Below are 17,992 nucleotides of genomic sequence, written 5' to 3' on the forward strand. Positions count from 1 at the left end.
ATCTGGTGAACCTTCTTTGTACTCCCTCTATGGCAAGGATGTCTTTCCCCAGATTAGGGGACCAAAACTGCAGACAATACTCCAGGTGTGGTCTCACCAAGGCCTTGTACAACTGCAGTAGTACCTCCCTGCTCCTGTACTCGAATCCTCTCGCTATAAATGCACATCATGTCCTCGATCTCTAAGTAATTGATGCGGTGACCAGAACTAGATGCAATACTCCAGATAAAGCAATGTAGCCTGTCTACGATCTATGATCAGGAATACGTTCTGTCAGGTCTCCCGTCTGCCTCCATCACTCCAGAGAAAACAACCCAACTCCTTGAATCTCACTTCCTCTAATCCAGGCAGCATCCTGGTGAACTTCAGCAGGGAGGTTTCGAGAAAATGAAGCTAGTACTGAGAGATTGGAGATGTGGGTGGTATTGTGTGTTTGAGAAGCAGGATTTGAATTATCATTGTAGGGGGAATGAGTATATGAGGGATATTTGTTAGGCCACACCTCAAACAACGTCAGTCTCCACAGGGGAAGGTGGATGTCAGTGTGCTGGGAGCTGTTCAGAGAGGGTTTGCTAATTCAATACATGGAATGGGAGGGTGGTTCCACCAGGAAAGGTCCAGCATGCTGAATTGGAAGTTCGAGGAGTGAGGGGGATGTCAAAAGCCCCATGGCATGGGAAATTGCAGAGGGCTGCCTCTCCTCTGGGGGAATCTCCAACTGGGGGCATGAGGTTTCTTTGTGAATGCACCATGAGATGGTTCCATTGCCCAGTTCCCATCCTGTCGTCTGCCCATTACCCCTCAGCAAGTGATATCCCCACCACCCTTCAGTCACTCAGTCCAGCACCGAGCTGAGAACTGGGGATTCCTGGAAATGTTCTCTGGCTGGGAATGGGGTTGTACAGTGACAGATGCCTTGGGATAAGAGTATGAATGGGAAGAGGTCATGGGATAAGGATATGAAGGGGATGAGGTCATGGGGTCAGAGTGTAAAGGGGAAGAGGTCATGGGGTCAGAATCTAAAGGGGAAGAGGTCATGGGGTTGGAGTGTAAAGGGGAAGAGGTCAAGGGATAAGAATATGAAGGGGAAGAGGTCATGGGGTCAGGGTGTAAAGGGGAAGAGGTCATTGGGTCAGAGTGTAAAGGGGAAATGGGCATAGAGTGCGAGTGTAAAGATTCAAGATTTGCAGTATAAAGGACGACAAAATACTTGTTATTCCGGATCTGATACAGCACAAAAAGACATTATAAGATAAAGACAATAATAATTTTAAAACCACAATAAATATAAATACATAGGATAGATTATATACATTGATTGATTGTACAGTATGTCCATAAAGTGAACTAGGCACAGGAGTGCCTGTACGTCAGGTGACTGACAGGAAATGTCGGGGGAGTGGAGGGGTGGGTTGGTGTTGATCGGCCTTACTGCTTGGGGTAAGTGATGTTTATGAGCCCAGTGACCCTGTCGTGGGTGCTACGTAACCTCCTCCCTGCTGGGAGCGGGACAAACAGCCCAAGAACAGAGTGGGTGGGATCCCCCATGATTGTCACTGGCACCTTTCTTATAAATGTCCTTGATGACGGGGAAGGCTGGTCAGTGTTGGGTGCACAGGGGTCATGCTGTGAGCAGAAGACACCACTGGGGGTCAGTCAACAGCTGGTGAAGTCTTAATGTCAGAGTGCTCTGTGTGTGGACGTTCTCCCGGATCCCTGCCACAATCGGCTGCTCTAACTCATCCCAATAACATGTGGGGAAGGTGGGTTTATCGGCCGCTGTGTGGCTGAGTGGTAGAAACTGGGGGGAGTCAGTGGAAACTGACCTTCATCAACCATGGCATTGAGTTCAAAATTCATGAGTTAATGTCACAGCTATATAGGACACTGGTCAGACCCCATTTGGAGTACTGTGCTCAGTTCTGGTCTCCTCACTATAGGAAGGATGTGGAAACCATAGAAAGGGTGCAGAGGAGATTTATAAGGATGTTGCCTGGATTGGGGAGAATGCCTTATGAGAACAGGTTGAGTGAACTCGGCCTTTTCTCCTTGGAGCGATGGAGAATGAGAGGTGACCTGATAGAGGTGTACAAGATGATGAGAGGCATTGATCGTGTGGATAGTCAGAGGCTTTTCCCCAGGGCTGAAATGGTTAGCACGAGAGGGCACAGTTTTAAGATTCTTGGACAGGGGTAAGTTTTTTTACAGAGAGAGTGATGAGTGCGTGGAATGGGTTGCCGGCGATGGTGGTAGAGGTGGATACAATAGGGTCTTTTAAGAAACTCTTAGATAGGTACATGGAGCTCAGAATAATAGAGGGCTATGCAGCAGGGAAATTCTTAGCAGTTTCTAGAGTAGGTTACCTGGTCAGCACAACATTGTGGGCCGAAGGGCCTGTAATGTGCTGCAGACACAACAGGCAGGATCTCCTGGTTGCCACCCACTTCATCTCTGCTTCCCATTCCCATTCAGTTATGTCCATACATGGCCTCCTCTACTGCCATGATGAGGTCAAACTCAGGTTGGAGGAGCAACACCTCATATACCGTCTCAGTAGTCTCCAGCCCCTTGGTATGAACATAGAATTCTCCAACTTCCGGTAATTTCCTCCCCCTCCCTTCCCCTATCCCTATTTCACTCTGCCCCCTCCCCCAGCTCCCTATCACCTCCATCATGGTTCCGCCTCCTTCTACTACCCATTGTGTTTTTCCCCTATCCCTCCTTCACCTTTCCTGCCTATCACCTCCCTGCTTCCCTTCTCCCACCCCTTTATCTTTCCCCTTACTGGTTTTTCACCTGGAACCTACCAGCCTTCTCCTTCCCACCCTCCCCCCACCTTCTTTATAGGACCTCTGCTCCTTCCCTCTTCAGTGCTGACGAAGGGTTCTGGCCCGAAACATTTCCACGGATGCCGTCCGACCTGCTGAGTTCCTCCAGCGTGTTGTGAGTGTTCTGTAGAATATGGGGAGAATGGAATAGGGATGGGTGTGAATGATTGGTTGGCGACCAGTACTGAATCGATGGGCTGAAGGGCCTGTTTGCTCATTATATGGCTCTGCGTTACTTTAATGAAGACAGCAGCCCAGTGCAGGGGACCATCGAGGGACAGGACCAGTGCAGCATCTCTATCAGTTCCCACGTCAGTCTGGGCCCTGCTACTAGAGGTTGTGTGGTAAATCTGGAGTTTCTCAGGGACACTGCACATTTCCATTCAACACAGGGTCAGTCTGCAAACAGGAAAGAGTGGCCAAGCGCCCTGGTCCCCACAGGGAGGGCAGGCAAACAGCTCGCTGAGACTGTCAGAGGCAGCCGCGACAGAGGAAAGGGGAACCCTCGGCCCGGGGGCTCCAGGAAGGGCAGCGGAGAGTGGGAGGGCCGTGAGAGGGCAGAAGGAGGGAGGGGTGCGGGAGAGAGGGAGAAAGCGGGGAGGGGTAGCGGAGAGAGTTGGAGAGGGAGGGGTAAAGAGGATCAGAGTGTGAGAGAAGGAGCAAAAGAGGGGAGGGGAGAGAGAGGGGGGAAGGAGTAGGGTGGTTTAGATAAGAGAAAGAGAGTGAAGGCTGGAGAGAGTGGGGGGGAGAGGGTGGGGATAGGAGAGAGAAGGAGGGTTAGAGAGAGGGAGGTCAGGGTTTGATTGGGGAGGAGGAGAGGGAATTCAGATTTAGGGTGGGTAAAAGGGAAGGGAGAGAGGACGGGAGGGAGGGTGTGGGAGGGAGCCTTGCTCAGGGAGTGGGTCAGGGGGAGAGGACAGGGAGGGAGGGTGTGGAGAGGAGACTTGCTCGGGGAGTGAGGGGGAGAGGACAGGGAGGGAGGGTGTGGAGAGGAGACTTGCTCGGGGAGTGAGGGGGAGAGGACAGGGAGGGAGGGTGTGGAGAGGAGACTTGCTCGGGGAGTGAGGGGGAGAGGACAGGGAGGGAGGGTGTGGAGAGGAGTCTTACTCGGGGAGTGGATCAGGGGGAGAGGACAGGGAGGGAGGGTGTGGAGAGGAGTGGGGAGCTGATGACTGGGGCTGGTGCTGAGATGGGCACTGAGCAGGGACAGTGAGACCTGAGTGGGGACAGTACAAGTTGGAGGCTGGGCAGAGAGGGAGGGTTTGGAGGGGAGTGTGATGAGAGGACGTACGCGAGGATGAAGAAGCGCGGATCGAAGCAGACCCCAAAGGCGAAGGGTGTGGCCAACCCAGGGGCAGCTGTCCTCATGAAGGTGAGAAGCTTTAGGTTGTCTGTCAGTCGCGGATAACACGGTCTCAGCCAGGCGTCGACCCCTCGCCATCCGGTGCGTCCCACAGACCCACACCCATGGTGTGGATGAGTATACAGGATTCAGGACGGTGTGATTGGGTGACACCAGATCAGTACAGAAGATTGCCTGAGGTTCCAGTAAGCAGATAGGTCTGTAAGGAGAGCTTTTGGCCTACTGGCCTTCATAAATCAGGGCACCGAGTACACACTGACAAAGGGCAACTGTTTGTTCCTCTTCACGGATGCTGTCTGATCTGCAGCATTTTGTGTGTGTTACCATGAATTTCCAGCATCTTCAGAATCTCTTTAGTGTAGGCAGTGAGACATTGTGTTGAAGTTATACAGACCGAATTTCGAGTATTGTGTACAGTTTTGATCACCTACCTGCAGGGAAGATGTCAATCAGTTTGAAAGAGTGAAGATGTCGCTGGATGTAAGGACCTGAGTTATACGTTAGGACTTTACACCCTGGAGTGCGGGGAAACAAGGAGAGATTTAGACAATAGACAATAGGTGCAGGAGTAGGCCATTCGGCCCATCGAGCCAGCACCGCCATTCACTGTGATCATGACTGATCATCCACAATCAGTATCCAGTTCCTGCCCTATCCCCATAACCTTTGATTCCGCTATCTTTAAGAGCTCTATCCATCTCTTTCTTGAAAACAAACAGAGACTTGGCCTCCACAGCCTTCTGGGGCAGAGCATTCCATATATCCACCACTCTCTGGGTGAAAAAGTTTTTCCTCAACTCCGTTCTAAATGGCCTACCCCTTATTCTTAAACTGTGGCCTCTGGTTCTGGACTCACCCATCAGCGGGAACATGCTTCCTGCCTCCAGCGTGTCCAATCCCTGAATAATCTTATATGTTTCAATAAAATCCCCTCTCAGCCTTCTAAATTCCAGAGTATACAAGCCCAGTCGCTCCAATCTTTCGACATATGACAGTCCCCCCATCCTGGGAATTAACCTTGTGAACCTACGCTGCACTCCCTCAATAGCAAGAATGTCCTTCCTCAAATTTGATAGAGGTATGCTCAATTATGAGGGGTATAGATAGGGTAAGTGCAAGCAGGCTTTTTCCACTGAGGTTGGGTGAGACTGCAACTGTTAAGGTAACACACAGAAAATGCTGGAGGAACTCAGCAAGTCAAGCAGCGTCTCTGGAGAGAAAATGAGCAGCTGACGTTCTGGGCTGAGACCCTCCATTTTTGTGTGTGTTGATTAAGATTTCCAGCCTCTCTGGGGGCATAGGTCAGCGGTGAAAGGTGAAGTACGGAAGGGGATCTGACGGGGAGCTTCTTCGCTCAGACGGTGGTGTGAGTGGGGAATGGGGCTGCCATGGGAGCACTACATGGGGATTCAATTGTTACATTTCAGAGAAGTTTGGATAAGCGGTGCCAAGAGAGCGACAGGAAAAACGAACAGCAGCTCCAAAGACCTCATCCCTGGGAGAGGTGGACCTTGGATGGGCTACGCCTGGGAACAACTTGAAAGACTGGCCCAAGATAGAGGACTCTCGTGAGCCTCCTTTAGTGGCCTGTGCCGGTGGTCTTAAGGAGATAAGTACACAGAAGGGTGGGCCATGGCCAGGTGCAGGGTAGATGGGTCTAAGCGGAAGATCAGGCCGGCATGCACTAGATGGGCTGAAGGGCCTGTTTCTGTGCTATGACTCTATAGTAGGATCTAGCTCAGGTGGAATTTAACTCAGACAAGTACAAGGTTCTCAATGAGTTTGAGTTTTAGGAGTGTAAGCCAGTGTAGAGAATGGGGGGGCCCTGGGGTTTGTAGAACAGTGAGATCTTGGTACAGGTACATGGTTACCTGAAATTGGTGACACAAGGTGCAAAGATGTTTTCACCTATATTCCTTCACCAGTGAGTACAGGAACTGGGATGTCACGTAGAGTGAGACAAGTGTTGGTGGGCCCCACTTGGAGCATTACTTCCTTCATTTGATTTTCTTTAAACACTTATATATTTTTAATGTAACTTGTACTTTTAAGTCCTGCTGCCAATGTCACGGCATGCAGTATGTCGGTGATATTAAATCAGACCTTGATTCTGTTTATGAGGATTGTGTGGCTTCTGGTTACCCAGCTGCCAGGGGGTGGGGGGATGTCATTAAGATATTGCCAGGACTGACTGGAGGGTTTGATGTCAGGAGAGCTGGTCAGGCTGGGACAGGTTTCCCTGGGGCAACGGAGACTATGGAGATGTGTAAAACGACGAGGGGCAGAGGGAAGGTGGGTGGTCGCAGTGCTACCTCACTACTTTTGATTTTTATTTTGGCACTACTTTTTAAACTATTTAATATCTATACTTACTGTGGTTGGCAGTTTCCCCCTAATATTATGTAGTTTACTGCACTGCTGCACAAAAGACAACAAATTTCACGACATATGCCAGTGATATTAAACCTGATTGTGACTCTTTTACCCCAGAGTCATGGAGTCTAAAATGAGAGCACACAGGTTTAAGGTGAGGGGGACAGAGGCGAAAGTTTCTCACCCAGAGGGTGGTCAGTCCATGGAATGAGCTGCCAGAGGAAGTGGTTGAGGGGGGTACAGGTACACACACTTGGGCAGGAATGTTTACAGGGATAAAGGTCAGATGTGAATAAATGGGATTAGCTTACATGGGAATCTTGGTTGTCACAGAAAAATTGGGCCGAAGGGCCTGTTTCTATGTGGTAAGACTATGAACGTGTGAATATGTCCCAGTTTAGTAACTCCAGTGGAATGGACCACATTGTTATGGTACTCAGCAAAATGTGCTCTAATCTGATGACTCTACCGGAAAGTGTTCCAGTGTGCTGGTGTCACTGGAAAGAGTTCCAATGAGGTAACCCTGCTGAAAGGTGTTCCGGTGTGGTGACTACACTGGAAAGTGTTCCAGTGTGGCAACTCCACTGGAAGGTGTTCCAGTGTGGCGACTTCACTGGAAAGTGCTCCAGTGCGGCAACTCCACTGGAAGGTGTTCCAGTGTGGCGACTTCACTGGAAATTGTTCCAGTGTGGTGTCTCCACTGGTGTGGTGTTCCAGTGTGGTGTTTCCATTGGAAAGTGTTCCAGTGTGGCGACTCCACTGGAAAGTGTTCCAGTGTGGCGACTCCACTGGAAAGTGTTCCGGTGTGGCGGCTCCACTGGAAAGTGTTCCAGTGTGGCGACTCCACTGGAAAGTGTTCCGGTGTGGCGGCTCCACTGGAAAGTGTTCCGGTGTGGCGACTCCACCGGAGAGTGTTCCAGTGTGGCGACTCCACCGGAAAGTGTTCCGGTGTGGCGACTCCACCGGAAAGTGTTCCAGTGTGGCGTCTCCACCGGAAAGTGTTCCAGTGTGGCGACTCCACTGGAAAGTGTTCCAGTGTGGCGATTCCACTGGAAGATGTTCCAGTGTGGTGACTCCACTGGTGGGTGTTCTGGTGGGGTGCCACCATTGGAAGTTGCTCCAGTGTGGCAAACCTACTGGAAGGTGTTCCAGTGTCAATGCCCAGTGGAAGATGGTGAGTGGACTAAGTCAGAGGAATAGGAGCCAGTATAGTGCAGCCAGTGGAGCAAACTTAATGGACTCAACAGCAGAACTCAGCTCTTATGTTGTATGGTCTTATGCTGAGTACCATACCCAGCAGTGCTGAGGTGAGGGACAGAGGGGCCTCAGTGTACGAGGGTAGGACACACACTGTGAACGGTAGGGAGTACTGAGGGACAGAGGGGCAGTGTACGAAGGTAGGTCACACACTGTGAACGGTAGGGAGTACTGAGGGACAGGGACCTCGGTGTACAAGGGTAGGACACACACTGTGAACGGTAGGGAGTACTGAGGGACAGAGGGACCTCGGTATACAAGGGTAGGACACACACTGTGAACGGTAGGGAGTGCTGAGGGACAGAGGGACCTCAGTGTACAAGGGTAGGACACACACTGTGAACGGTAGGGAGTACTGAGGGACAGGGACCTCGGTGTACAAGGGTAGGACACACACTGTGAGTGGTAGGGAGTACTGAGGGACAGAGGGACCTCGGTGTACAAGGGTAGGACACACACTGTGAACGGTAGGGAGTACTGAGGGACGGAGGGACCTCGGTGTACAAGGGTAGGACACACACTGTGAACGGTAGGGAGTACTGAGGGACAGGGACCTCGGTGTACAAGGGTAGGGCACACACTGTGAACGGTAGGGAGTACTGAGGGACAGAGGGACCTCGGTGTACAAGGGTAGGGCACACACTGTGAACGGTAGGGAGTACTGAGGGACAGAGGGACCTCGGTGTACGAGTCGAATGATTCCTGAAGGTGGCAGCACAGATCAGAGGGTGAAGAAGGTTTATGGGAAACTTGTCTCCATTAGCCGGGGCACAGAATACAGGAGCAGGGAGGTTATGGTCCAACTTTAGAAACCACTGGTCAGGCTACAGCTGGAGCACTGTGTGCAGTTCTGGTCCCAGACTCTCGGAAGGAGGTGACTGCACTGGAGAGGGTGCAGAGGAGACTGCCCAGGACTGAGAGTTTCAGTTACAAGGAGACGGGACAGGTTGGCTCTGTTCTCCCTGGAGGGGAGGAGGCTGAGGAGTGTGTTGACAGAGGTATGAGGGCATAGATAATGTTGATAGAACATTGAACAGTACAGGGGCGGCCATTCGGCCCGCAATGCTGTGTCCACCAATTACACTAATGATGCTTAATGGTGAGAAACTTTTCCCTGTGGCATATAGGTCTCAGATTCGAGGGGTTAGGGTGAGGGGAAGGGGTTTAGAGGGTTTAGGGGAGGGGAAGGGGTTTAGAGGGTTTAGGGTGAGGGGAAGGGGTTTAGAAGGTTTAGGGGAGGGGAAGGGGTTTAGAGGGTTTAGGGTGAGGAGAAGGGGTTTAGAGGGGACCCAAAGGGGAATATGTCCCCCAGTGGGTGTTTGGAATCTGGGGCAGACTGCCTGAGAGGGGAGTTGGGGCAGAGACCCTCATGAAGTTGGCAAAGTATCTGGACATGCACTCTGATCACCGCGGCACAGGAAGGGATGATCTGAGGTGACACAGCACAGCCATGATGAGGCGAATGGCCTGGTCCTGTGCTCTGTGACCCTGTGATTTCAGTGTCTCAGTATACGGGCTGGTCTCGTTCAGGGGGAGATCAGGAGGAAGGGTTTTTCTCAGCATGTGCTTACCTTGGGAGTTGTCGCACCAACGCACTGCGGGTTCAAAGTAACTGAGCGTATGCACGGGCCGGCAACTGGTCACTACGGTCCCGATGAGATCACCTGTGGTGTTGCTGAGCTGGTAGCAGAACGAATGGGCTGATTGGGAAGTTTCTGGTCATCGTGACGCAATATCCCTTAAAAACCTGCTTCTGAGGAGAGTACCTTGTTCAATTTGTACAAAGGTACGGAGGTATGAAGCTGTGTGGCTCAGTGGGTAGACCTGCTGTCTCAGGGTTCAATCCTGACCTCCAGCTCTGAGTGTGTGTGACTGTGTGTGTGTGAGTGTCAGTGTGTGAATCTGTGTGTGTCAGTGTGCGAATATGTGTGTGTCAGTGTGCGAATATGTGTGTGTGGGTGTGTGTCAGTGTCAGTGTGTGAATCTGTGTGTGTCAGTGTGCGAATATGTGTGTGTGAATCTGTGTGTGTGACTGTGTGTGTGTGTGAGTGTCAGTGTGTGAATCTGTGTGTGTCAGTGTGCGAATATGTGTGTGTGGGTGTGTGTCAGTGTCAGTGTGTGAATATGAGGGTGACTCTGTGTGTGTCAGTGTGTGTGTGAATGTGTGTGTGACTGTGTGTGCATTGTGTGTCAGTGTGTGAGTTTGTATGTGTGTTTGTGTGAGCATGTGTGAGTTTCTGTGAGTGTATGTGTGTTTAAGTGTGTGTGTGTGTCTGTGAGTGTGTGTGTGTGTGTGTGTGTGTGTGTGTGAGTTGAATTGAATTGACTTTATTACTTACATCCTTCACATACATGAGGAGTAAAAATCTTTAGGTGACATCTCTGTGTAAATGTGCAATGTGACAGTCACCTCCGGACCCACAGCCACCAATCTCCCATTTGACTTTGAAGCCATGGTCATCTTCGACTACGAAGGACGAACAACAATTTATAGTAATTTGTAATAAATACAACAAGACAGTCAATGTAACATAGAAATACAGTTGTATCAGCATGAATTAATCAGTCTGATGGCCTGGTGGAAGAAGCTGTCCCGGAGCCTGTTGGTCCGGGCTTTTATGCTGTGGTACTGTTTCCCGGATGATAGCAGCTGGAACAGCTTGTGGTTGGGGTGACTTGGGTCCCCAGTGATCCTTTGGGCCCTTTTCACACACCCGGCTTTGTAAATGTCCTGAATAGTGGGAAGTTCACATCCACAGATGTGCTGGGCTGTCCGCACCTCTCTCTGCAGAGTCCTGTGATTGAGGGAAGTACAGTTCCCATACCAGGCAGTGATGCAGCCAGTCAGGATGCTCTCAGTTGTGCCCCCGTAGAAAGTTGTTAGGATTTGAGGACTCATGCCAAATTTCTTCAACCATCTGAGGTGAAAGAGGCGCTGTTGTGCTTTGTTCACCACACAGCTGGTGTGTACAGACCATGTGAGGTGGGTTAGCCCATCTCCATTTCTCCTGTAGTCCACAACCAGCTCCTTTGTTTTCGCGACATTGAGGGAGAGGTTGTTTTCTTGACACCACTGTGTCAGGGTGATGACTTCCTCTCTGTAGGCTGCCTCATTATTATTTGAGATTAGGCCAATCAATGTAGTGTCGTCAGCAAATCTAATTAGCAGATTGGAGCTGTGGGTGGCAACACAGTCATGGGTATACAGAGAGTAAAGGAGGGGGTTTAGGACACAGCCCTGAGGGGCTCCTGTACAGAGGGGCGGAGGTGAGGGAGCCCACTCTTACCACCTGCTGGTGATCTGACAGGAAGTCCAGGATTCAGCTACACAAGGCAGGGTGAAGGCCAAGGTCTCTGAGCTTCTTGTCGAGCCTGGAGGGAATTATGGTGTTGAATGCTGAACTGTGGTCCAAGAACAGCATTCTCACATAAGCAACCCTCTTCTCCAGGTGTGTAAGGACAGTGTGTAGAGCTGTGGCTATTGCATCATCTGTCGATCAGTTGTGTCAGTAGGTGAATTGTAATGCATTTGTGTGTGAGAGAGAGTTTGTGTAAGTGAGTGTGTGTGTGTGTGTGTGTGTGTGTGTGTGTGAGTGTGTGTGTCTGTGAGTGAGTGTGTGTGTCTGTTTCTCTGTGTGAGTGTCTGTGAGTGTGTGTGTGTGTGTGTGAGAGAGAGATTGGGTACATGCCTGACCGTCCGTGTATGTGGAGTTTGTAACTTCTCCCTGTGATTATGTGGGTTTCTCCCAGTTGCTCCAGATCCCTCCCACGTTGCAATCAGTGCAGGGCCAGGGGACTGGCTGGCAGTGTAAATCGCACCCCCCCCCCAGTGCATGTGTGAGGGATAGAGTCTGGGTGGGGAGTGATGGGATTTAATGGGCACTCCCTGGTCAGCACAGACTGGACGGGCCGAGGGGCTGTTCCCGGCCAGATCTCCGTGTCAGGCGGCAGGACAGGTTGGGATCTGTCCACTTTAACAAGTAGCTGCCCAAGTTGGTCGGATCCCCTCTGCTGGCAGCCCCACCCTGTCCGCCCCAGGCACAGGAAGGAAGGAAGGCCACTGAGGCCGTGTTTACCAGTGGCTCCAGGCAACCTCCCAACACAGGATGAAACGTACAGGCGCGTCCCAGCCGGGGAGGGGCCCATCCATCGTTGCTGGGGACCTCACCACCAGTGGTGCGAGCTGAGTGGATGGGGCCGGATAGGGGGAACCTGCCTCTGACCAGTCACTGATCCGAGTACAACCTGCCTCTGACCAATCACTGATCCGAGTACAACCTGCCTCTGACCAATCACTGATCTCAGTACAACCTGCCTCTGACCAGTCACTGATCTCAGTACAACCTGCCTCTGACCAGTCACTGATCTCAGTACAACCTGCCTCTGACCAGTCACTGATCCTGCCACCTACCTCCTCCATGCTCAGTCGCTGGCATCATAATTGGCTTCATCACCAACTAATCATCAGTCTTGTTGCAAGTTCCAATGTGACCTAACACAGGGCAAATTAATAAGCAAATTACTGACCAGGGCACAAACAAAACTTTTACCTCATTGTTGTTCGCATTCCTGACCAATTCATGTCCCCTTTGATAAGCTAATTACTGACCAATCACCAGTCCACATCCTGACCCCTTCACTGACCAATCATTGGTCCCCTCCCTGACCCCATAACCGACCAATCACCAGTCCCCTCCCCAACCCCATCACTGACCAATCACCGTTCCCTCCCTGACCCCGTCACTGACCAATCACCAGTCCCCTCCAAGACCCCATCACCGACCAATCACTGGTCCCCTCCTTGACCCCGTCACTAGTCCCCTCCCTGACCCCGTCACTGACCAATCACCAGTTCCCTTTTTGACCTCTCCCTAACTGCATCACTTACCAATGACCATTCCCTCTGTGCACCCCTCCCCAGTCCCCAGTCCCCAGCCCTGCTGATGCCTCAGCCGCTGCAAAGGGAAGCCCGTACTGACTCTCCCCCATTCCTTGCAGGTGAACAGGAAGCTACGCCGATGCCAAAAGTTGTGGAAGCCCCTGGGCCCGACTGCCACCGGTGAGTGCCAGAGGTCATTGTGGGTCACTCCAGGATAGGGCGGGAGCAAGGGCTGTCTGTGTTTCCCCCAGCCAGTTCAATTCACAGCCCTCACTGAGGGATGGTGGGGTGGTGGTGTGGCTGGAGAGTTGAGAATAGACCAGTGGCTCCCTGGGCAGCAGTACAGACTCTCATGACAACTGTGGCAGTGGGACAGCCGTGTCCAGTTGTGTGGGGGCAAGACAGAGTAGTTCAACCCCAATCCTCACCCTGGAGTTTGATCATTTGCTTCAACCCTGACCCTTCACCCCTGACCCTGACCTTTCACCCCCCCCCAGCCCTGCCCCTTCATCCTGTCACCTGACCCTGACCCTTCAGCCCCCAAACCATGATGGACCGTAACCATCCACCCCTCCAACCCTGGCTATCCCCCAAAACCTGACCCTACATCAAGGCCTTCACTCTTAATCCCAATCTCCCGCCCCCAACTTTGACCCATCACCCCCTAACCTGACCTGTGACCTTTCAGCCCTCCAGAATAAAGAGAATAAAGAACCCTAGTCCTGTGAACAAGCCCAGCAATCTGAATGACTGACCACCATCACCAGCCCTACCACACCTAATCTAGTACCCCAGATGGTCCAAGTCAAAACCACTGCTCCATCAATCATGGAAGGAGCCCTGGGTGCAAAAACAGGCCATACGTATCAATCCCATTTCCAGCACGAGGCCTCTCGATCTTGCTCCCCAGAGTTGGTTTATTACTGTCACCTTGTCTTGCATACTGTCCGTACAGATCAAATCATTACACAGTGCATTGAGGTAGAACAAGGGGATAAGCTGTAAAAGAATGCTAAATGAAGTGCCATAAACAAAAAAAAGCAGGGTGCCCAGTGCTCCTGGTTCTGTCTCCTCTAAATTGGTGAGATTGAGGGCCGCTTTGTTGAGTACCTTCACTCCATGTGTTGGGCACATGGCCAAGTGGTTAAGGCATTTGTCTAGTGATCTGAAGGCCGCTAGTTTGAGCCTCAGCTGTGGCAGCGTGTTTGTGTCCGTGAGCAAGGCACTTAATCACACATTGCTCTAGTGTCTGTGCGAGGAGTGGGGCCCCACTCAGACTTCCAATCTGCACCTTGTAAGGCATGAAAATGCCCGATGCAGGCCTCTCATGGTCTGAGTCGACGTTCCCCCCTCCCCTCCCCTTCACTCCATTTGCCAAAAGCAGGATTTCCCGGTGGCCGAACATTTTTATTCCAGTACCCATTCCCATTGTAACATGTCAATTCATGACCTCCTCTGCTGCCACGGTGAGACCCCTCTCAGGTTGGAGGGGCAGCACCCAATATTTATTGGGGCTGCTTCTTTTCACATTATATGTCAGTGATTTGAATGATGGAATTGATGGCTTTGTGGCCAAGTTTGTGGACGAAACAAAGACAGGTGGAGGGGCAGGTAGTGCTGAGGATGTAGAGAGTCTGCAGAGGGACTTAGAAAGAATAGAAGTATAATGCAAGGATCTATTTCTTTCAAAGCAGTGCCCCCCCACCTTAGCTCTACGTATTGATCTGTTGTCTACACGTGCACATTGTTCCCTTGCTGTCCCGCTGCAATGATAATATATCTGTTAAAGCCATCTCCCATGTACGTGCTTTTACTTAATCCATAAGAAGTTGTGCACAGACACAACAAATTGCCAACAAGTACGAACCTGAAGGTCAGGGAATATCATGAACTGCACCGACAGTTACGGGACAAAACAGCGAGAAGTAAACAGCATGAGAAAGCCAAAGGAGCTGTGAGTAACAGTGAAAGACGCGCTAAATTTAAAGTGAAAATAACATGGCGATGGCTTCAGTTGGAAAAGTTGATGAATTTGATAGAACTAATGAAGACTGGGAGTCATATATTGAGAGTGTTGAACTGTACTGTAACGTGAACAACATGGAAGAAGCCCCTGCACTTCTTAACGTAATTGGTGCAAGGACGTACAGTCTCTGATGCAACTCAGTAACCCCTGAAAAGCCAGCAAGCAAGATGTTTGACAAAATTGTTACAATTTTACAAAATCACTTGAGCCCTAAACCGCTGATAATAGCTAAGAGGTTTTGATTTTACAAAAGGAACCAGTCAAAGGATGAAAACCTTTCTGAATACATTGCAGAACTGCATAAACTTTCCCAGTACTGTGACTTTAGAGATGGACTTTCTGATGCATTAAGGAACAGACTTGTATGTGACATGCATAGTTAAAGCATTCAAATGAGGCTACTGGCAAAAAGTGACCTAACCTTAGAATGGGCATTGACCATTGCAATATCATTAGAGACTGCAGCAAAGGATGCAGCAAAACTACAGAAGAGGTTAGAATGTGAAATGCGCAAAATGTCCCTGAATGGTACAAAAATACAAAGATGTTATCGATGTGGCAAATCCTCCCATGATACAAATGACTGTTGGTTCAGTGGAAAGGTCTGCAGAGAGTGTCACAGACAAGGTCACAGGGAGAGGATGTGCAAGGCAGATAAAAAGCACAACTGGGTGCAAAGTCTCAAGCGCAAATAACTAAGTAAATGCATAAAGTTACTGAATGTAAAACAGAATCAGACAACATAGAGTCTGACAAATATGAGCTGTCATGCCAAGAACTGCATAATATAAATGAAGCAGATCACAAATTCATCTGGATCACAATAGATGTGTCTGGAGCAAAACTGAAAATGGTGCTGGATATAGGGTCAACTTTGTCCATAATTTCAGAGACAGACTATGACAGACTGTTTACTAAGATGCCATTAAAGAAGAGCTCAGTGATGCTAAAGACTTACACTGGCTAAAAAGCATCTACCTAAGGCAAACTGAAAGTAAATGTGATGTATGCAGGCCAAACACAGAGGGTCAGAACTTTTCAAATGTGAATGGTTGAGAAAAATCCAACTAGATGGACACTCAATCAAAGCTCTCAGTGTGACATCAACAGGCAACTACAGCCCTAATGGTAGCACTAACCAGAGACTGTCACAGCTGCCTTGTATTGCTATATTTATGCTCTATTCTTGGTTGGTGCGGCTGTAACGAAACCCAATTTCCCTCGGGATCAATAAAGAATATCTATCTATCTAATGAGAAAGAGTTTGAGAAGGGAATAGATGAACAGATCAAAGACTTGACCAAAAACTGTTTGGATGCCAAAAAATTCAAAATGCACCCCCCTCCCCCACAGACACTGTTACACTTGTGGAACTGACTGTCTTCACCATGGAAAAGAGTACATATTGACTATCCTGGGCCATTCATGGACTCCGTGTTTCTGATTGCCGTGGGTGCTCATCTGAGGTGGCCGGAGGTCATAACAATGAATTCAACCACCTCAGCAAAGACTGTTTCTGCTCTGAGCACTATCGTCGCCAGAAACTGCTTACCCGAACAAATTGTGAATGACAACGGGCCACAATACACGTCAGAAGAATCCTTACTGTTCATGAAGAAAAATGGCATCAGCCATTTCAAGCCATCTCCTCGCCACCCAGCAATGAATGGGTTAGCTGAAAGATTTATCCAAACATTCAAGAAGTCCATTAAAGCAATGGACAAGGAGGACATTTCTCTCCAGCACAAGGTGGACAACTTCCTTTTTGCGTATTGAAACTCTGTTCAGGCAACATCAAATCAAACACCTGTGATGCCGTTCATGAACAGAAATCTGAGATCTCACATCGACCTCCTGAAACCAGATCTACAGAGGGAAGTGCAGAATAAACAGTTCAGCCAGTTGCCAAGTGAAGCAGCAAGGAGCTTCAAGATTGGACAGGAGGTCCTAGCGCGTGATTACTCAGAAGACGTGGACACCTGGTAGGATAGCTACAGGAACTGGACCAGCGACGTACTCAGTGGATGTTGGAGATCAGACATGGAGACCTCATGTGGACCAGGTACTCGATGCTCAACGGAAGAACACACCTCACTGCATCTAACAAGATGGACACGTTGCGTCACTGGACTTACCTCTCAGTGACAGCGACGTGACACTGGGAACAGAGAACATTGTCTTAGACAAGACACCTACCAAACCTGATGCCCCTCTACAGGTCCAGAGACTCTACAAGAACGTTATCGTTGACAAGACACCTACCAAAAGTCCTGAAAGGAACAGATGCCGCCCAACATACAGAACCTTTAGAACTGTGAAGTTAGTTGTGGACAATTATGCGAAAGCATGTTTATTTGGAATATGGATTTATGAAAGAGAAATTGGATGTTTTATACATATACAGTTTATGTTGCTTTAATCTAAAGGGGGAGGATGTGTAATGTGTGGATCTATTTCTTTTAGAGCAATAACCCCCCCCCCCCGCCGCAGTATCACATATTGATCTGTTGTCTGAGCATGTATGCTGTTTTCTCTTTCTCATACACTTCTGTAGGGAAGTGTATGGTCATGCATTTTGGGAGAAAGAAGAGAGGCATAAGCTATTTTCTAAACAAGGAGAAAATTCAAAAATCTGAGGTGCAAAAGAACTTGGAAGTCCTCATGCAGGACTCCCTGAAGGTTAACTTGCAGGTTGAGTCGGTGGTAAGGAAGGCAAATGTAATGTTAGCATTCATATCGAGGGGGCTAGAATATAAAAGCAAAGATGTACTGCTGAGGCTTCATAAGGCACTGGTCAGGCTGCACTTGGCATATGGTGAGCGGTTTTGGGCCCCATATGAGAAAAGAACGCTGGCATTGGAGAGGGTCCAGAGGAGGTTCACAAGAATGATTCTGGGATTGGAAGGGTTAACATATGGTCCTGTGCCTGTACTCGCCGGAGTTCAGAAGAATGAGGAGTGAATCTCGTTCAAAATCTATCGAATATCGAAAGGTCGAGATAGAGGGGACGTGGAGAGAATGTTTCCTAGGACCATTTGCCGATGACACAAAGCTGGGTGACAGTGTGAAATGTGAGGAGGATGTTATGAGAATGCAGGGTGACTTGGACAGGCTGGGTGAGTGGGCAGATGCATGGCAGATACAGTTTAAAGTGGATAAATGTGAGGTTATCCACTTTGGTGGTAAGAACAGGAAGGCAGATTATTATCTAAATGGAGTCAAGTTAGGAAAAGGGAAAGTACAACGAGATCTAGGTGTTCTTGTCC

The 17,992-nt window shown here is 49.7% G+C and overlaps 1 protein-coding gene across 8 annotated transcripts in view; it reads left to right on the forward strand.

Annotated features, from left to right (window-relative positions):
• Positions 1–17,992, forward strand: part of LOC134343081 (rho guanine nucleotide exchange factor 2-like) — a 159,714-nt gene that overhangs the window by 3,147 nt on the left and 138,575 nt on the right. For 2 of the 8 annotated variants that reach the window (XM_063041947.1, XM_063041949.1), the window contains exons 1-2: positions 4,100–4,200; positions 12,820–12,880. In XM_063041947.1, the coding sequence (XP_062898017.1) occupies positions 4,126–4,200; positions 12,820–12,880 (136 nt within the window). In that variant the 5' untranslated portion in view covers positions 4,100–4,125. Of the gene's footprint in view, positions 1–2,871; positions 2,944–4,098; positions 4,201–12,819; positions 12,881–17,992 lie in introns of those variants that run through there. The other 6 variants (XM_063041950.1, XM_063041953.1, XM_063041951.1 and 3 more) reach the window with 5 other exon arrangements.

The sequence above is a fragment of the Mobula hypostoma genome, chromosome 2 (assembly GCF_963921235.1).
Source record: "Mobula hypostoma chromosome 2, sMobHyp1.1, whole genome shotgun sequence".
Classification (NCBI taxonomy): Eukaryota; Metazoa; Chordata; class Chondrichthyes; order Myliobatiformes; family Myliobatidae; genus Mobula; species Mobula hypostoma.